The 19,301-nt window shown below is 37.4% G+C and overlaps 1 protein-coding gene across 1 annotated transcript; it reads right to left on the bottom strand.

Moving 5' to 3' along the window:
* Positions 1-2,622: 2,622 nt before the first annotated feature.
* Positions 2,623-5,646, bottom strand: LOC122659607 (probable disease resistance protein At4g27220). The gene has a single exon (XM_043854705.1). The coding sequence runs from the start codon at positions 5,644-5,646 to the stop codon at positions 2,623-2,625; it is 3,024 nt and encodes a 1,007-aa protein (XP_043710640.1).
* Between the last annotated feature and the right edge of the window lie 13,655 nt (positions 5,647-19,301).

The raw sequence follows: 19,301 nt of genomic DNA, 5'->3' as shown, positions 1-19,301 counted from the left end.
TTTTTTGCCATCGTCGGCAATCAATCGTAGGTCATGTGCTCCAATTTTATGTTTAAGTTTATGGGCTCTATGTGGACAACATCGAGGGGCTCCCAATCAAGGGAGGTTTTTCTTTTTTCTTTGTTTGTGTGTTTGCAGGTGATGCCAACTATGGTGCTGGTGGCACTGAGGTCATAGTCGGCTTCGAAGCTCCAGTCTCTATTCAATTTTCACCAATCCCCTCCTGTCACCGGACGAAGCTTCACTCGCCGATTCAACAAATCCTTGCAGATCTGTTCAAAAATAGGTTGTGGAAGCGATTCTGGTGGTCTTCTTGCCATCAATCGAAGCTCCACTCGTCGATACAGCAGATCTTTGCCGATCCGGTAAGTCTTTTTGAAAGCAGGTTGTGGTAGCACGTCGGCACGCATGGGCAGTGTGGCGTTGGACTGTTCAGCACGTATGGGCCCCCCTCTATTAGCATGTATGTACATGCGCTTAAAATTAGCTATCTATAGTCTGTTATCTAGGGAAGTGGCATTGACCCAACCCCTAGTTTGGATGACCCAATCAATGGCTTTTTAATTTGATTTCCTTTATAACATAAATCGAAACGGTACCGGATTGAACCGAACCGACTGTTTGACACCCCTAAACCGTACCGGATTGAAACCGAAATGACCGAAAACCGAAGTTTCTTAACGGTTTGGTTTTGGTCTCACTCATTCCCAAACCTAACCCGATTCAGCCTGACCGAAATCAAACCGAATCGACTGTTTAGCACCCCTAATCTAAATTGGTCACATGTCAAATTAAAGCCTCACATATAAGTCCATGCACCCCTCCATGGTCATGTGCATCCTCTTGGTTGTCTTAGATGTTTCAATGCCTTGTTTTGCCATTTGATTAATTAGTTTTAGTTGGACTAAAACTTGACATGTGAGCAACAGAGTTGGGGTTTATTTGTCAACAAAATTTTAATTTCCTTTAACTTGTCAAGTTGTATCTAATCTCAATTCTCTTTTAAAAAATACCAAAAACTTAGATGATTAGAAAGCATGGGCTTTATCTCTATGGACTACATGGTAGGTCATGGTCCATGCACAGCTAGACAACATCGCCTTTTATTTTATTATTAAGATTTTATAAATGTTGAGACAGGCAATAGATCATCTCCTTAACTTGCTTCAACAAAACTGTAGTACTTCCAGTCCCTAATGTTTTAATTGTTATGATTACTTATGCAATTAACTCTCAAGACATGGTTTTGAACTTAAAATCTTCTAATAAATTTTTTTGGTTTGTTTGCTTCAATGAGGAGCATGAAAGCAGGTAGAATAGTATTATTATTGTATTTTTAAAATTTTTTTTTTTTGTGAAAAGCGGAAGCATCTAACACATGCTATAATTTTTAAGTTAAAAAATAATAATAATGGTCTCATCTGTATATACTTTATGATATCATAAAGGCTTGATTGACCCATGGCATTAAAGAAATATTGTGGTTTTTTTTTTTTTTTTGACTGACAGAATAATGTGCTTCAATATTACCTGGCCTACAGTTTTAAAAATATGGGCAGAGTGAACGGAAATTACAATTAGGATTTAAAAATGAGGAAAATAAATCCCTAATGGTTGCTTAACAGTCTCTTGTAGCATTATAACAGTCGAGTGTGGGTTAGCTACCTATTTGACTGTTATATATAATTATACTAGAAGTGCAATATTGTTCTTTAGATTGGTTCTCTGCCTTTTAGTTCAAGAGCCTATCAATTCTCATGAGATTGCCCAGTAGCTCATTCATTCTATGTGTAGTTAAGCAGTAATATTTCATCACGTTTTCTGGCTGTTGGATCAACTGCTTCAACAATATTTTCGGGTGCTCATTCTGTTTAGGTAAAATTTTCTCTTTTAGCTAATGGTTTTCTTAATTTGATTTCCTCTGAATCATCGCAAAATGTCATGTTTCCTCTACATTTTCACCGATAGTCATCTCTTTTTTTTTTCTTTCTAAAATCTTTACTTATCTTTTAATTTCATAAATTTAAACTTTTTCCCTCTTAGTGTTTGATTGAAATTTTTTTCTTAAATGAGTAGAATATTTAATTTTTTTCATCCACAAAGCTTGAAGAGTTTAGATCCTTCAAAAGGATCATGCTCAATAGAGTTTCATTAAGTAAGTAAGATAGCTCCACAAGCTCCACAATTCTTTTGATGAGAACTAAGACTATATATACTACACCCATCATGTAGAGCATAACATTATGATGGATATGTGGTGTAATTGTGGGATTAAATTGCAATCACTATATACATATCACATTAGCAATTAATATATACAACATTGTTGTTTTGGAATTTTAGAGGTGAGGAATGGGAAGGTAAACTCAAAATAAAAGAATCAAAATATATCTGTTCAATAAATAAAAGCTTTATTTCTTGGTAAACAATAAATAAAATTGAGAAGGAAAAAAAAAAAAAAAACGAAGGTAAAAAGTTGTGTGTACAAGTACACAACTGTTGGATGAGAGATGAGGGTCTATGTGGTGCACCCCCCCCCCCCCCCTTACCACCTTCTGACTACCGATCAGCACAAAATTCTTCTTTCTTCCATGGCATCGATCAATGTCTCCTTCTGTCCAACTATATGAAAATTAATCCTTCCGCATTTCGTATGTGGAGAGGATTCTGCTTTAACTTCGGACAGTTTATCACCGTCACGTCTTTCCCTTTGAGAAGGGGGCAATTCAAGATGCGATTGGTGCACACGTCAGCTAGTGTTGGTAGGCCTTCTAGATTTAAATACTTGAGTCTTGGGAAGGGTGAGATTACTCCTCCACCTCCTCCATTATCAATAATCCCCACTTCCAACAAGTCTTCCCCAACTTCTTCCACCTCCTCCTCCTCTGTTTCAATTATTACTTCCATTTTCTCACATTTACGAATAAAAATTGTCTCCAAGTTGTTGAACAGGCGTGGCATTCCCTTCGTGAAGACCATCCTCAAGCTATTGCATTTCATTATAAATATACTCCGTAGTTGAGCAAAGCAATTTAGTGATGCAAGACTACCACCAGCAGCAGCAGCACATATCCTTTTCAATTTTGGCAATGTCATTAGGTCTAACGTCTCAAAGGAATCTTGATGGTGATCCTCCGCTCCATCCAACACCGCTTCCAAGTCCTCACAATCCATTATACGAACACTACGTTGAACACGTGAGGGCACACATGTCACACCCAGGCAAGCATCAATGGTTAAGAAACACAGATTTTGGGATTCATTGAGAGCTTGTAGAGCATCTTGTTTTACGATTGTGCAACGTCTCAGGTTCAACACCTTCATCTTCTTGGCCAAAGGTTTGAACCAATCAGAAACAATGATATCTTCGAAGCTAATGGACAGAGATGTTAAAGAGGTCAAGTGGAACAACTCCTCCACATCAATATTGATGTTGACATTGCGGCTCATGATGGAATCATTAATGTCGACACTACTACTACTACTACTACTAGTAGTAGATGACGACGACCCACCACTTGTTTTCTTCTCCTTCTCCTCCTTCTCCTCCTTCTCCTTATCCTCGCTTTGTCCTTTACGATCATCAGACGACCCAGTAATATTACTCCCAATATCCCATTTTTCATCTTCTTCACCAACACTCTTCACCTTCCATTTTATTTTATTTGCTTCCCACAATCTCAATTCCTCCAATTTGGGCAAACGAGACATTACCCCCACTTGAAATGAAACGTTGCTCCATCCCACATCCAAGTATCTTAAATTACTTGCACCTCCCACGCATTCAGATCCTCCTCCGAGGATTTGCTGGTCTAACATTGTACAAGCCCATAAATCTAAAACTTGGAGCTGTCGGAGCATTCCCAGTGCAGGCAATGCTCTCAACCCTTCACATCCTCGTAACTTAAGTACTCGAAGATTCACCAAACATGACAAGGAATCTGGGATATATTCCAATTTCTCACTGTAAGAAAGATCAAGTACGCTAAGACGATCCATGTGTTGCAAGAAATTTGTTGGGGGAATTGCAGTGAGGATCCTATTCCCCCTCAATAGTAAAGTGGCTGGGTTTTGGCACATCTTCTCTCCCAACTCCGGCAACTCCTCTATTTGGGTACCAAATAGAGAAATCCTTGATGCATCTACCCACTCATGAGCCTGTGGTGCCTCTTTAACTGATTCACCAGTCCTTATCAAAAACTTGAGGTTACTACCAGAGTACTCTGAAGATGTAATCCAAAGTGCAAGCTCACGCATCATATCGTGCATCTTTACACTATCTTTATACTCTCCATTTTCCAACATGCAAGCAATTTTCAAACTCTCAATTAGATCCTCACCTTTATCCCTAACAGCTTTCAAACTCCCTAATTTATCTACTAATCCCTCTCCAACCCAATAGTTTAACATCTCATCTACGCCTATGTCATGGTCTTCAGGGAAACAGGCACAATAAAGAAATAGGCTCCGAAGCAAATCATTCTCCAATCTATCAAAACTGAATTTCAAAGGAACAAATACTTCATTTATCATACCTCGGAGATCTTTTGCTGATTGCTTCATTTCCCTCAAGGCATTCTCCCACACCCCAACTCCATGTCGATTTGCCATTGCGTGAGCAACAGTGACAATTGCAAGGGGAAGACCCTTGCACCTTCCAACAATTTTTCCAGCGAAGTGCTTTATGCCATCGGCACCAACATGTTCACCAGCTTCTTTAACGAAAACCTCCCACGACTCGGCTTCAGACAATGGCTGCACTCTTATTGTTTTACTAGCACCCATATCAGTGCAGGCATCTTGATTTCGACTAGTCATAAGAATCTTGCTTCCATTGCTGTTTTGAGCTGGGTGAGGGATTCCAACATCATCGATCTTTAATTTGCTCCACACATCATCCAAAATTATAAGAAATTTCTTCTTCCTTAGGGCTTCGAACAATGCACCAGCCCCAATCCTATCATCTGGTAATCCGAGGCGCTTACCGAGACTGATTTGGATACTTGGGATGTTGGGAGTGGCAGACACTGTGACCATTATCACAATCTCAAAACAAGAATTCTCTTTGAATTGATTGTTTATTTCTTTGGCCAAAGTGGTTTTACCCACTCCTCCCATACCATATACCCCAATGATGTCAATTTCTGGATCACCTATGCAATCAAAAATCTGCTTCAGCATCCTTTGAGTTGATGGCTGGTTGTTGATTATTGGCTCGGCTGGCATCTCTATCACACGTTTTAGAGCAGGCTGCCTTGCCACAGCAAATTGTTCGTCGAACCTCTCCTTCGCCTTTAGCTTGAGACTTGCAGATCTCTTGCTCAATTTGTAGCGTGACCAACAGTTCACACACCAACCCCCTGCACACTTCCCTTGATTGTACTCTGTTTCTATGACATCGGCTTCCATTTCGATTTTCTCAACGGCCTCGAACCAATTGCTCGCCGTGGCGGTCTTCACTCTTCCAACGTTTTCTTCTGCTTTTAGAGTGGTTTGCTCATCATTCCTCCTTGCCTTTAGTTTTTGAACAACAGTTTGCAGGCCATTGACATTGTCATTGGACCTTCTCAAGTGGTTTATCTGTCGAACAAAGGGAGCAATCAGATAACTGTCAATAACACCCACAAATGGCCCAACGAAATCCATGAGAGTATGGGAATTAAAGTGGGAAAAAGGATAAAACAGAGCAAATGTGAATGAAGATCTGACTGAAATTTTTTGGAGATAGATTGGAGCGATGTGTCTTTGTATGAAGATCAAGAAAATGCTAAAACATTCAAAATGCAAAGACAAAGAAGCTTGCAGAAATTCAAGGACAACTTATGGAAATGGCAGAATTAGAGCTGTAGAACAAGCGGAGAAAGAGAGTTGATGAAAATGCAGCTACAGAATAATAGAATGAACCAAAGATGATGATGAATGTGAAGAATAATTGAGACTTGACACAAGTGTGTTTTTTTTTTCTCTTTCTTTCTTTCTTTCTTTCTTTCTTTCGTTTTTTGTGGACTCGTTCATACAGAATACTTTTTACCCTCAATTATTGTACTCCTAGATGATTCCTTTCCTTTTCCAAGTTTTGGAATTTATTTCCATGATTTGAAGTTTGAAATGTCTGGTGGTTAGTCCTCTCCTAATCCTGTTGTACTCCTAGCACCTTCCTGGAAGTTTTTGATTTAATAAATCATAGTAGTATTGTGTTAAAAAACAAAAAATTGCGATTCCCAACTTTACCACATAAAATTAAGACTACCAAAAACTAATCCAACATCCAAACTACATTAAAGCGAAAGTAATGCATTGTCCATTCGGCAATAGCGACCTGGAAGAGATGTTTTGGCCTCTAACCAATGGCCCCAATGCCCATGTGAAGGTGATTCTTTATCTTTTCTTCTGCTTTCGGTGGAAAAGTACAAGCTGGGCATCCTTTGCCTTTGATTGATTGAGGCACTTTAATGTTAATGATTTTTTCTCTATTTCCGTCAATTTAATTTCATGCTGTGACCTAAGGTGCTTGTCGAATTGAAACTTGGTTTTGAGATAAATTCAGTGTTGTATCAAAGACTGTTTCACAACTCAGAATCTTCGAGTCTGATCGGAATGGGGCCATCCTATCCAATTTTCAGACATCAAGATTCGTTTCGGACGTGGATGATTATCATAAGAGATTTTCAACATTGCTTTAGGTTTTCTCCTTGAAGCAAAAACTTTTATATATATCTCTTGTGATTGATTTTGCCATTATAAAAGAGTTAACAACGATTTAACTGCACCGTCTTAATTATGGAGTGGACTAAGTTAAAATAAAATCATAAAATAAAGGGTGTGTGATTTTTTTTTTTTTTTACATTTTTTGAGGTGTCCATTATGATATACTTATAGAGTGTCCGTGAAATTTTTTTCAAAATATTATAAAATATCTACGACTTCTTCAAAGACACTTAAGGTAAGGTATGCTGTTTCTATGATCTCAAGTTTGAAATTTATTTTCAAGAGAAGTTCTCTTGGGGAGTGTACCATCATGCCCACACATAAAAGGGATAAAATAATCATCCTATCCCCATGAAAGATGGAAATTCCATCCTCATGATACCAACGTATGTGTTCTTATTAATCACATACATAGGTAGGGGGCACGTTCCCCCTACAGAACAGCGGGCCTTTTTTTTTTTATTTTTTTTAACGAGAGAGAACACCGGGCCTTATTTCCGTAATCTCAAGTTTGAATCATAGATACCTTCCTCTCCCTATTGATGTCATAAGTGATAACACCAGAATTCATGCAACCATAAATGCACAGACAACCCCACACCACATGAAAGCAATTAATGGTCCATTCCGCAATAGGGACGTCTCACGGATGTTTTGGCTGAACTCGAACCGAGGCCGGCTCAGGTTCACGTACAACGTACATCTTGAGCTTAAGGGTGTCAAAATCAATCCGAAATCATTTATCGAAATTGAATTGAGCTATTTAAATCGAAATCGATAGATCATTTAGTTAAATGATTCGGTTATGATTTTAGAAATGACACAGTTTATTTAATCGGTTTGGTTCAATTTAGATCGATTAATCCAACGATTTCAAACTATATAATCCAATTAAAATCAAGTATAATCAAATCGTCTAACCGTTTAAAAACTTAACAATTTTTTTTTTTTATTTTTTTATAAACAAAAAATCAAACCACCTAACAAGTAGCAACTACTAAATAGTCATGTTTAGGGGTGCAAGTTTAGCCCTGTCGGCCCAAACCCGCCCTGAGCCCGAACAGGGTCTGGATTGGAAACTTTTTATCCTGAGTTAGGGTCGGGTCGGGTTAGGGTTGAGGCCTTGAGCTAAGCTTGGCCCGGCCCGGCCCGACCCTGATTTAAGTTATACTATAAAATATATATTGATATAATTTATATATTATAAACTTTAAATTTCACCCACACTTTTAAATATAAATATATTATATATGAAGACAATAAGTGTTATATTATAATTTAGGGAAGCAACTTTCGGCACGGAAGTGTGGCCTACGCCAGCTCTCTCATGTGTCTATCTCTCTCCTCCTTAAAACAAAGGGCAAGAGGTGTCTTTTCACATGAGGAGGAGAGAGATAGACTCATGGGAGTGCTGGTGTAGGCCACACTCTCGGATAGAGAACTTTTTCCCTATAATTTATTATATTGTTATTCTATGTAAAATTAATAATGTTCTTCTTAGTCCATTCCAGCCCATGCATTTCTTTCCTTCTCCCCATGATAAGGGCCAATCAGGGTCGGCCCGGCCTGACCCTGAGGGCAGGTCAGGGTTGGATTTTTCTGGCCCTGAGTCAGGGTGAGGTCGGGCCTGGGCCCAGCTAAGAGGACTTAGGGTTGAGCTAGGGTTCTATAAAGCCCGGCCCAACCCGACCCTGTTGCAACCCTAGTAACATTTCTTCATTAATGATATCTTGATTATAGTTCAAATCCGACAGAATCTTTAAACAGGCGATCACAGTGCACTGGTGCAGGTTTTAAGCACCGTGAGATTGAGGTAGCCCCGACTAAACCCGACTGAACCCAACCGATTGAAAAAATTATCGATTCTATACGCATCGTGCAACTGGGGCACTGTCCATGTGTGCATAATAGACCCCACCATGCACACATGGGTGGTCCCCCCCGACCCCGCGGGTACTGGGGGCGTTAAAGATCCGGCCGATTGACACCCCTAGAGCCGGATATACCAATTCTATTATAACCCAACTACATTATTAATGAAAGGTCAATTCGGCCACAGGACGTGGGAAGGGAAGTTAAAGTTTTGGCCTAACCAATGGCCCCAATGCCCACGTGACGCGACAGCCTTTGGTTGACTGATTGAGGCACTTTAATGTGATTCTTATCTTTTCCTCTGCTTTTGGTGGAAGAGTAAAGTGAAATGGGGCAGCTCTGATTGAATGAGCCACTTTCATGTTAATGGTGGTAAGGGATGGGTAAAAGGGTCTTTTCATCTTCACACTTATTTTTTTTCTCGAAGTTCTTGGGCAAAGCAGAAACCTAAGGTCATGGTTTTGGCGTACCCTTATCGTTTCAGTATTTAGAATATACGTTGCAGATTCCAATCCAGAGTTGTAATTTTAGTCGGATTGGAATAATATCTTATAATTGATCCTCAAATCTAAAAATTCAATAATTCTTTTATTTTTTTGGATAATCAAAACTCAACAATTTTAGGGTTTCTTGACATGAATCAGTCTTATAAAATCTAAAGGAATTGGAATAGATCACGGTCGATTCTGATCGGAATCAATCAATTCACCGATTTGATTCCTAATTTTACAATAGTGATAAAGGTAAAACTTATTGGATCGTGCGCGCTTATACCCGTATCAATAGCTTCCCAAATTGTGCAGATTTGTGAAAAAAGACGACGTTGCTGTAATTTTATAAAAAATACCATATTAAAATATGTCCTAATGAAAAAAGATCCTATTGATTACTAAGAAGGTTGAGGAGGGAACCAACATGCAATTGCTAAAGTTGAAGTAGAATTGAATTGATATTACTATGGCACAACTCCTAGTGCAAGTCATACCAAAGTTTAACCTGAGATCCTTGCAAGGAGATCGATCCTACTGGTTACTTAATGAGAATGTTATGATTTTGAGTCTTTGTCATATTTTGCAATAAATGAAACAAATATTATTTCACTTTTTATATCACTTGTGTATTATGGACATATGATAATTAATTGATAATATGAAACAAGTACAACAAATATTAACATTCGATTTTGCTTTTAGCAAATGAATAATTTCTGAATCTGAATCTAAACCCAAATTTTATTTTGGCTAATCTTTTGACCAAATTCTAAAATTAAAAGAAAAAATGAATTGTTTTGAATAACTTTCAAATCTAAATTTGCTAATTACGTGCGAGACCAACACACATATCCTTTGCAATTTTGGTAGTTTTGATTCTTGATAGAATATAATTTCTTTAATCTTTGAAAGAAATCTTAATATGCCTTTGCTTCATCCAACTCCTTCTCCAAGACATCACAATCTAATATTTTTATTTGTAATCAAAACTTTTATTTTTCTAAAATGGAAGGAAACGAGGTTAATTACCTTGCTCACAAGGGCAGGCTCTCCACACAATCTTAGTCCTATGATATCGATACTTTTCACCACAATAGCTTTTTCGTTTCCGTCAAAATGACCACCTCCAAGAATGCTAGGGTTTTAAATCCTAGCAGCAACACCCTCAATCACAAACACAAGAGAGAAGGAGAGAGAAGAGAGCCCAATTAGGAGAGGTTGGAGAAAATGGATTGTTTTTCACTTGTTAATTGGCAAAAACAACTATTATCTTTTGATTTTGAAAATGGTGTAGATATTTCTCAGTTTTAATATATTTTCTTTTCTTCTATATATATGTAAACAAAAAAAGAAGGGTTGTTATTAATGTGGCAACGGAGGGTTACATTTGAAAAAGTAACAAAATAGCAAAAAGACCATTACATAATAAGAAATAAAACAAATAAGTATCAATTAGGTAAGACAATTTAGACATTTCATTTTTCTATTAAAATCTCATATTTATATTGTAAAATAACATTTTAAAAGGATATTTCTGTCATTTCATAACATACATTGCCTTACCTATCTGTCGTTTCAAACAAGATGATCGTATCCCAAGTTCTTCGCGCTCTCTCTCTCTCTCTCTCCTCGCTTTCCTCCTTCTAGTGTGAGCTCTCCTTAGCAGGTCGAAGAATCAAAGGTCATCACAGTTCTATACCACAAACCCATCCAGTGGTAGTTCTATCTATTTCATAATTCCCTTCCTTTCAATGTAAAACAGGGGCTCCATTTGAAAACCTGACCCTCCAACCCTTCTATCAATTGCCATCGCTGGCTTCAATCCAGGCAAAAAGGCGGCCACATTTTTTCTTGTGGAAATCAAATTAAAAGAAGATTAGTTAAGAAAAGAAATTACAAAATCCATAACATTCTTTGAGGCCCAACAATGCAATTGAAGTTTCAACATTGCTAGTAATGACAAATTGAGAACCCATGGACTAAAATCAAACCAGTTGTTATGCTACAGAATCTTTGAAAAAATTTCATCATGACTACACTATGAAACCACATGGAGAAGTTGCATACTGTCCACAACTTGGTTGGTTAAAAACTTGAAAAAAAATGAAATGTAAATAAAAATTGACTTAAATGTATACATATGTGACCTAAATTGACATAAAAATGTACTCTCTAGTTTCATTCCCTTGCTAATCACTTGAAAACCTACTGTTGGATCTTCATCCTACTTTGAGGGACTGAGGTACTATTAGTTAGCTACATGTGATCTAGATTGGGGCTTACTTTTGGTGTTTAACCTTCTGGTTTTGAGTCTTATGAATTCTGCGTGTTGGGTTAGAATCACCTTCATCTTCTCCCTACCAGAATTTTCTATTCAGCTTATCTATCTCCCTTGGTAGTACAAATAGGGATAAGGAAAAATTTTCCAACTGTGAATTCATTTCCTCACCTTATCAACCAGAGAGTCAAAACATAGAAACTTTTTTTTTCAACTTGCCTATAAAAAGAAATTTCCAAGATCTCACTCCTTTTTTGACATAGCCCTTACACCCAAATATAATAAGTAATCTTCTTTTCAAACTAGGAGTACTGAACTGCTAAAAACAACAGCAGATTGCATTTTATCTTCTAAAAATAATAAGTAATCCCAAGGTATGGTCCTTATCTTCCACAATCATTTGTTTAAAAATTAACACTTTTATCTTCTTGGCTTTTGGAGTGTTGCATTTTAGGTGAGTTTGGCTTTAGGGCCAATGAAAACAAAAAACTCAAAAAAAGATTAAAACGCAAATCCTAGTGATTGCAGGATCCTTTCTCAAAGCTTTAATCTCATGACCCCCATGGAGCTCAGGTGCATAAAAGAGTTTGCATCTGTAGTCCCACTTCCCGGCTTTGTGTATCTCTCCAGTAGAAAGGTTGGTGAGGTTTTGTCATTGTCATCCTCTAGTCATCATATATCAAGTTAGACCTCACCACATGTCAAATAAAGGTTTAAGAATAAGTTGAGAAGGGTAAGATGAAGTGAAGGGATCTTTCTCAGAAATTCAATTTAATTGAACAATATTCAAGCCAGTGCCTTGTGCTAAGCAAAAGTCGTTGAGGAGTACCACAAGTTTCCTTCCCTGAATCTGTCTTGAAAGATAAACTGATTTCTTCATGCTTCAGTTGATGGTGTTCCTGGGTTAGCCTGCCCTGAAAGTTTTAAGTTTTAAATTTTATTCCCAAACTATTTTCTACCAAGTGCTCATCTCATAAAGAGCTTACATCAGTCAAAACACTCAATAAGTAAAGAACAAAGTCGCTTAGTGACAATTGATTATCAAGTATCTATTGCTAAATAGGACTTTAAAGATTGTCGATGTCATCCATTTGAAATGAATTTTCAATTTGTATTTCTTCTTGCAAAGGAGAGAATATTCACTAATTCTTTTTTTGTTTTCTTCTGCTTCTTTTCCATTTTAGTCATGAAAAAATATCACACCAAAAATTGGAACAATAGGCAAGGACATTGTATTAATGGCATTCATAAAGAGTGAAGACACTTCATAAATCAAACCCATTGTACCAACATAAAAAACTATTCATGCCATGGCAGTAGAAACTAAGATAATCACATAAGAAACCCCTCCAAATTGCTCCATCTCTCCCTTTGGACTCCTCCATTCCCCACTAGTGAAAAAACCCACCAGGCAAACACAAGTCCCTACTAGTGCTGGTTATATTTGCATCTCCAAAAACAGATGCTAGAGAACCGATAAATGGATCATTTCCCAATGTAAATAAGGAAAAACAGAAAATCTTGAACTAGATGAACATCGGCTCAGTCAAAGAAAGAAGAGCATATACATTTAAAGAAAAAAAATTGCTTTAGATCTTGTTCAGATCTTGAATAGTCTGTTACATAAATAACAGACACAATGTTCCAAAAAGGGACATAGCATTGTAGCTAAGAGTAAGGTGGCTAAGAAACAGCCTCAGGAGAGAACATTTGAAGACCACAACTCCAAAAGTGGGCAATAAGCCACTAATAAAGATTATGCCTAAACCCTGTTTTATCACTAGCCCAAATAAATCCCCCATATAATCTATCAACTTCCTTGTCCAGAGGAGTAAAGCATTCATATATATTAACCCATGGGTCTTGTTCTTCCACCAATATAATCTTTCTCTGACATGTCTTAATAACAAACTTAAGGATCTTTAATTTTGTGTGTGACCTATTCAAAACCTGAGCAGTGTGAATGTTTCCAGGCATCCAATTGACTCGGGCCAAATACTCTTCATCTCTGTTTGTCTGGTCCTCTCCTCCACCCAGAAAGTCCATCCAAGTAACAGGACCCCAAGATGAGAATTGGGTAATCCCCAAGTGCTCTACCAGTTTGTCCATATTTTCAATTCTACAATGTTACATGCATGAGAATTGTCATTTGCACTCATGCCATTAGAATTTAAAAAAAAAAAAAAAATTAGTTATAAGAAAATTCAATGGAGTCTTGATGGATTCGAACCACCATCTCTTGGGTAATCCCCAAGTGCTCTACCAGTTTGAGCTAAAGATTCTCATACAAGAAAACAAATGAGTTACAAGGCTATGAGAAGAAGAGAGGAAGAGAAGAGAAATGTCGAATATGACAGCCTCTCTCACCTTGTTTGTATTTATAATAATGTGTTACAATAAGAAGGGGAATTCCTAATTACAATAGAAAAAGAGAAATAAAATAACAACTCAAACTAGAACAAGGAAACTAAGACATAGACTCAAACTAGGAGAAACACATGAAGATTGAGAGAGGAATCTCGAGAATTGAGAATTCCACTTCTTCCCTGGACTCCATGGATGTTAGTAGTATTGGGCTTAGGAGCATACATTATTGCTTAGATGCATCCATAGCATAAAACTCAGCATGCATCCCTTAACAAAGTTCTCACATAGATTTATCTTGAAATTGCTTGCTGCCGGAGAAGGTGTTCATGGCACCTGCTGTTGAACGAATAATGCCACAAGCTATTTCAATGATTGCTCCAAAAAGGGAAGCATCCACACTGATCTTGGCAGTGGCACTAAGGCTTTCTGTTGCATAAAAACTCAACCTTTAAATTTTTTATTTTTTTGTTACTTAGCCTAGTTGTAGAGTTAAAAAGGAGGAATATAGGGGATAATCTGACCAGAAACACAACAATACTGATAGGGTAATGATTATTTTCAATTCTAGGTTTTGGATTCGGATTCATGATGGACGCTTCAACTGATGATCAGAAAGTAGTGAAACTGTTCAGTTGGTACATGCTTGGATTCTTCCAAAAGTGTCCTCAGAGTCTACAGTTCACTTCATAAAGTAGATTCAAGGATCACTAAAGCTAAATGAGATTGCAACTTACACTAGTTACTGTTTATTGAAGATTCTTCAATATAAGAGTGCAGCTTACACTAGTTACAGTTTCACTTCATAATGCTTTTTTTCAAAAGCATGGGTGATAGCCTTGGATTTGCTGTTTTTTTTTATTTTTTATTTTTAAGTATTATCAGTGCTTGTGGAGAAAATAGATCAGTTATTCCAGATCACAGATCTCTGTTTCAATTCCAAATCATAGATGTTGAGTTGTGCAACAATTCTAACTTGTCTAACTTGACAGAGCTCTGTTTCAATTCTAGATCACATATGTAATTTAGCCAAGACACTCCAAATTATCTATCATTGTACTCTTCTTTAATGGATTAGTTTAATTGCCAAGGCCTTCTCTCTCTGTCGGTAAGAGATCTTCTCACTCCCTATTTCTTCTCTTCCATTAGATTACTACTCTCTCTCTCTCTCTCTCTCTCTCTCTCTCTCTCTCTCTATTGCGTGGTTGTCTTTTCTTTCTTTGGACAATTGCAGTTTCTCTCCCTCCTCACTTTCTTCCCCATCAATCCTAAATTTTGGGACAAATTTTCCTAGGTGTTGGAACAAGTCAGCCATCTAAGGCTTCTCTTGCTCCAACCCAAACAAACAATCATTGCATCCTTGCCCAAGTTTACATGTCCCCTTAAATTGATCCATAGTCTATTGCCATAGAAATCCTCAACAACCCATCATTTGCTGATTCTCTTTGTTTAGTGTTCTTTCTTGTCTTGTCTTTTTCTCCATGTTCTTCCTTTGTTTTGTTCTAGTGGAGAACTATAAAGAAGTTCCGATGGGGGTTTGATTTTATTTGATGCAATATACAATGTGGGTTCTTGTTCATGCATGTATTGCTTATGGACGACAAAGTGGGGATTATAGATTCTTCCCCGTCAATACTTAACATTATCTCATAAGCTACATTGAATTCCCAAGCCACACTAGGGCCCCCTATCTTTCAAGCCCTCTTTCTTTGTCTATGTAAGAGGTGACTTAGTAAGGTTAGCAAGTGAGCTGATATGGTATATCCTGCACATCAGCATGGAAACACAGGAAACATCTTTGAGCCTTCTTTTGCCAGACACAAATTTCTCATTATTAGGTAAATTGCCCTAGTGCCTTTAGACTATATCTTGGATTATTGTTACTGTCATGAAGACTGATAAAGAAAAACATAGGATGAGGGAGAAGGAGAGAAGGGAAAGCGGTGGGGGAGGGGGGAGAGAAGATATCCAATCAATGGAGGATGTATGCTTTTGCCATCGAAACTGGAGTAACCCTGCATGTATATGGCTCTCTCTTCCCCTTGTTGAGTAACAATTTTTAAGAATTTTATTGATACACAAGTGTAATTGAATTTGACTAACCAGGGAGCTTGTCAAGCTGGGTTTACTCATACAAAAAGATTTATGCTCAATCTATATGAATTATGGTGTTGTAGGGACAGCTCAGGAAGCTAAGGCTCGAGTGAAATGCGAGCTTTACTCCTTTCTACACTTTTAGCGGGACTATTTAGTCTAACTTTGTTTTGATGTTGAATTTCAAATATGAAATGATCGCACATGTGTTGGAAACTATTCAAATCTATAGGTCAATCCCATAAGACCCTGCAGCCTATGGACTGATTATGAACATATGATATATTGATCTTGTCAAGATTAGGAATCAAATGATTAATATGAGTCTCATTAAGAAATATTCTGCATCTATCATAAATATAGTCCATTACACCATCACATGGCTATATATAAATCATCACATACATCGACATGTCAATCTGGGGAGGGACCGAAATTGAATGTTACTTTGTCAAAATACCTCTGTATCCTAGATGATTCAGGAATCAAGTCAAACATAGTTCAGACGACAAAACTGTACGAGATTGAAGTAGTGATCAGACTGTGTGAGAGTTCAGTAGTGATCGGAAGAGGCGGATGATATGGCATATGAAAAAACATTTGTTCTAATATAAACGTAGCATAGATCAATATGATGAGCCTAGACATAATGAAAATTGCTTAAATGGGGAGATACAATTATATACATGGGGTGGGGATTGGTGTGTCTAACACCTTCCATGGATCATAAACTAGAGCCGTTCTCAGACCGACGATTAGACCAATCCATTGGACAAGTCCTTAAGTCAATTTGTGTTTTGTGTGGGTCCTAGACCCTAATCTAGGCGGCGACTCTTTATGATTTGATTCTTCCTATCCTATGTCGATGAGGTGGAGGGTAATGTGGCAATCCACACGATCTTGCCCATGGTTCTCACAGTGGCTTTTCATGGTTGGGGAGACTTTGCTAGCTAAAATGCATTGCCACCTAAGCCATTGTACATGGAATGGTGAGATAAGTGCAACTTAGATGCTTTTCTCTAGTTCGTGTAATCTTGGTCACATTTTTTAAAATCAAAGGTCTAATGATGGAATATTGTTCAGACATGCTATACAATATTCATTTAAGGCACACTAGTGAATTCTATTCTGAATATGGATAATTTGATCAAATCATGAATATTTTGTAATCTTTGGTCAAAAATGTATTTTTTTCGTCAACCTTCCGATATTTAGGTCAATTTTGGTCCATTTGAATAAATTTAGGCATATATTTAGATACAATTTGGACATCTTGGTCAAACTAGTGAAAATTATATCACATGATAGAGATTTTAATGAAAAAAGAAGAAAAATTTCGTCAAATTTGTCAAACTTGTTTGACTTTGTTCACATGTGAGATGCTAGAATCATTGAATTCCAAGTTGAATATGGATAATTTGATTAAATTTAAAATATTTTGGAATCCTGGCCAAATATGTGTCTTTTTGGTAAACCTTGTGATATGTAGGTCATTATTTTAAACTGAACAAATTTAGACATATTTAGGTAAGTTTGGATATCTTAGTCAAACTTGTGAAATTAGATCAAATGATAGAGATTTTGATGAAAAGAAAAAAAAAATTTGTTAGACTTGTCAAGATTAACTTAGTTTGTGCACACGTGGAATATTAGAGTTTAGGGCTAGTTGAGAAGCCATAAAGGGAGTAGGAAATTCGTGTTTGGTGGGAAGGGAAGTCGTTTCGACACATTTTACTATATTTTGAGTTCTATAATGTTACCTATAATTGTCATTTGCACTCATGCCATAAGAATTCAAAAAAATAAAACATCAAAAAATAACAAGTCTTGATGGATCCGAACCACCATTTCTTGGGGAATCCCCAAGTGCTCTACGTATTTGAGCTAAAGACTCGCATAAAAGAAAGAAAATGAGAACAATTCTAATTGAATAAGAACAACTTCCACTATGAATCTTTATTATGATCAAGTTCTAAAAAACAAGAGGAAAAAATGGCAAACCTTGTCCCCTTGAAGCAAAATAAGTGCAAAGATCCACATCATGACTAGTATAAATTTCTAAGAAAACAGAGGTACCAAACCTTGTGTCTCACATTTACTATCCTTATGAGGTCCAAGGAAACACTTTTTTATCCTAATTTATTGAGTTAATATAATATAAGTTCGCTTCTTAGAATTCCCTCCTTGAACAGGTAAACAAGCATGGAAAATCAACAACCACTCATCCTTTTTCTGAGAATTTTCTGCCAAGCTGACTACTAAGCACTTTGTATTGAGCAGGAAAAAACACTTTAACTTGGGATAGCATGTTCTATCGAGTGAAGGAAAATACATTTCAACTTGGGATAGGGACAAAACAATGACTGTCATGAATTAAGGAACCACAAATTTCTGAATCAAAGCATTTTTGAGTGGGAATGAGGGATGAGGACCATGTTTAGACAAATAAAATAGATGCTATGGGTATGTATGGCAACCATTCTGTTTCAAAAAATTGATTCTGAGTCAGAATCGATTTTTTCTATTTCTGGATATTTAGAGTAATCCTGTACCAACAAATACTGTATGGTAAACCTGATTCTAGAATCGATTTTGTTTTTTTCAGAACACATAATATAATTTAGGGATACATTTGACTGGATTCCCATTTTTGGGGGGAGAGAGAGAGAGTTGAACTCAGGGGAATCCTCTGCTTCAGGTAATTACCAAGCCTAGCTAAAACTGTGGAACGTTTGTGCCAGAACCGACCTTTGAGACTGATCTTTACGAAGGGGCCATCCACTTCAGCGAGCTCAGCTTCTCCTAAAATCCTTTTTTATATGATTATTATTATTATATATCCAAGTTCAGAATATAGATATAGCACTATGAATGGAGAGGAGAGGAGAGGAGAGTCGGGAAGAGATGGGCACCCAAACCCAAAAAGATGTTGTAATACTAATTCCAACTCACCTGTTATTCCCACTGAAATGTCGAAAATCTGTGCACACTGCCAAGTAACAGAAATTCCGTTAAAACTCCAATGAGAGTGAGAGTGAGAGAGGACGAGAATGCGAAACCGAGATCGTGACCATGAGCGAGAACGCTACCTGGCCTCAGTAACTGACCGTGACCAAGATCGTGACCGCGAGCGAGAACAAGAACGAGATTCGGAGCGGCGCAACCGCGAGAGAGAACGAGAAGAAGAGAGCAAGGCGCGTTAGAGGGCTCGCTCAGGGAAGCAAGCTGGACGAGACACATGAGAGTTGCAGAGGTCGAGTTGAGAAGATGGGCTAGGTTTTAGGATTTGTAATGTTTTGATGGTAAATTCCATCAATGCCCCTGATTCACTTGAGTCCATGTTTTTTCACCGAAAAATTGATAGAATTAATTCTAAAATGTGACCAAAAGCTTGCCAGAATCTATTTTATCACCCGGTCCATTTCAAACAATCACAAAAACGTACCGGATAACCCATACATAATCTGTTTCAATTCTGCCCCTAGAATCAGAAA

The sequence above is a fragment of the Telopea speciosissima genome, chromosome 4, assembly GCF_018873765.1.
Source record: "Telopea speciosissima isolate NSW1024214 ecotype Mountain lineage chromosome 4, Tspe_v1, whole genome shotgun sequence".
Taxonomy (NCBI): domain Eukaryota; kingdom Viridiplantae; phylum Streptophyta; class Magnoliopsida; order Proteales; family Proteaceae; genus Telopea; species Telopea speciosissima.
The sequence above is the reverse complement of the archived record's forward strand: the minus strand, read 5'-3'. Positions and strand labels throughout refer to the sequence as shown.

What these genes read in the sequence shown, in the direction of transcription:
- LOC122659607 (XM_043854705.1), bottom strand. Translation starts at nt 5,646, where the DNA reads ATGGATTTCGTTGGGCCATTTGTGGGTGTTATTGACAGTTATCTGATT.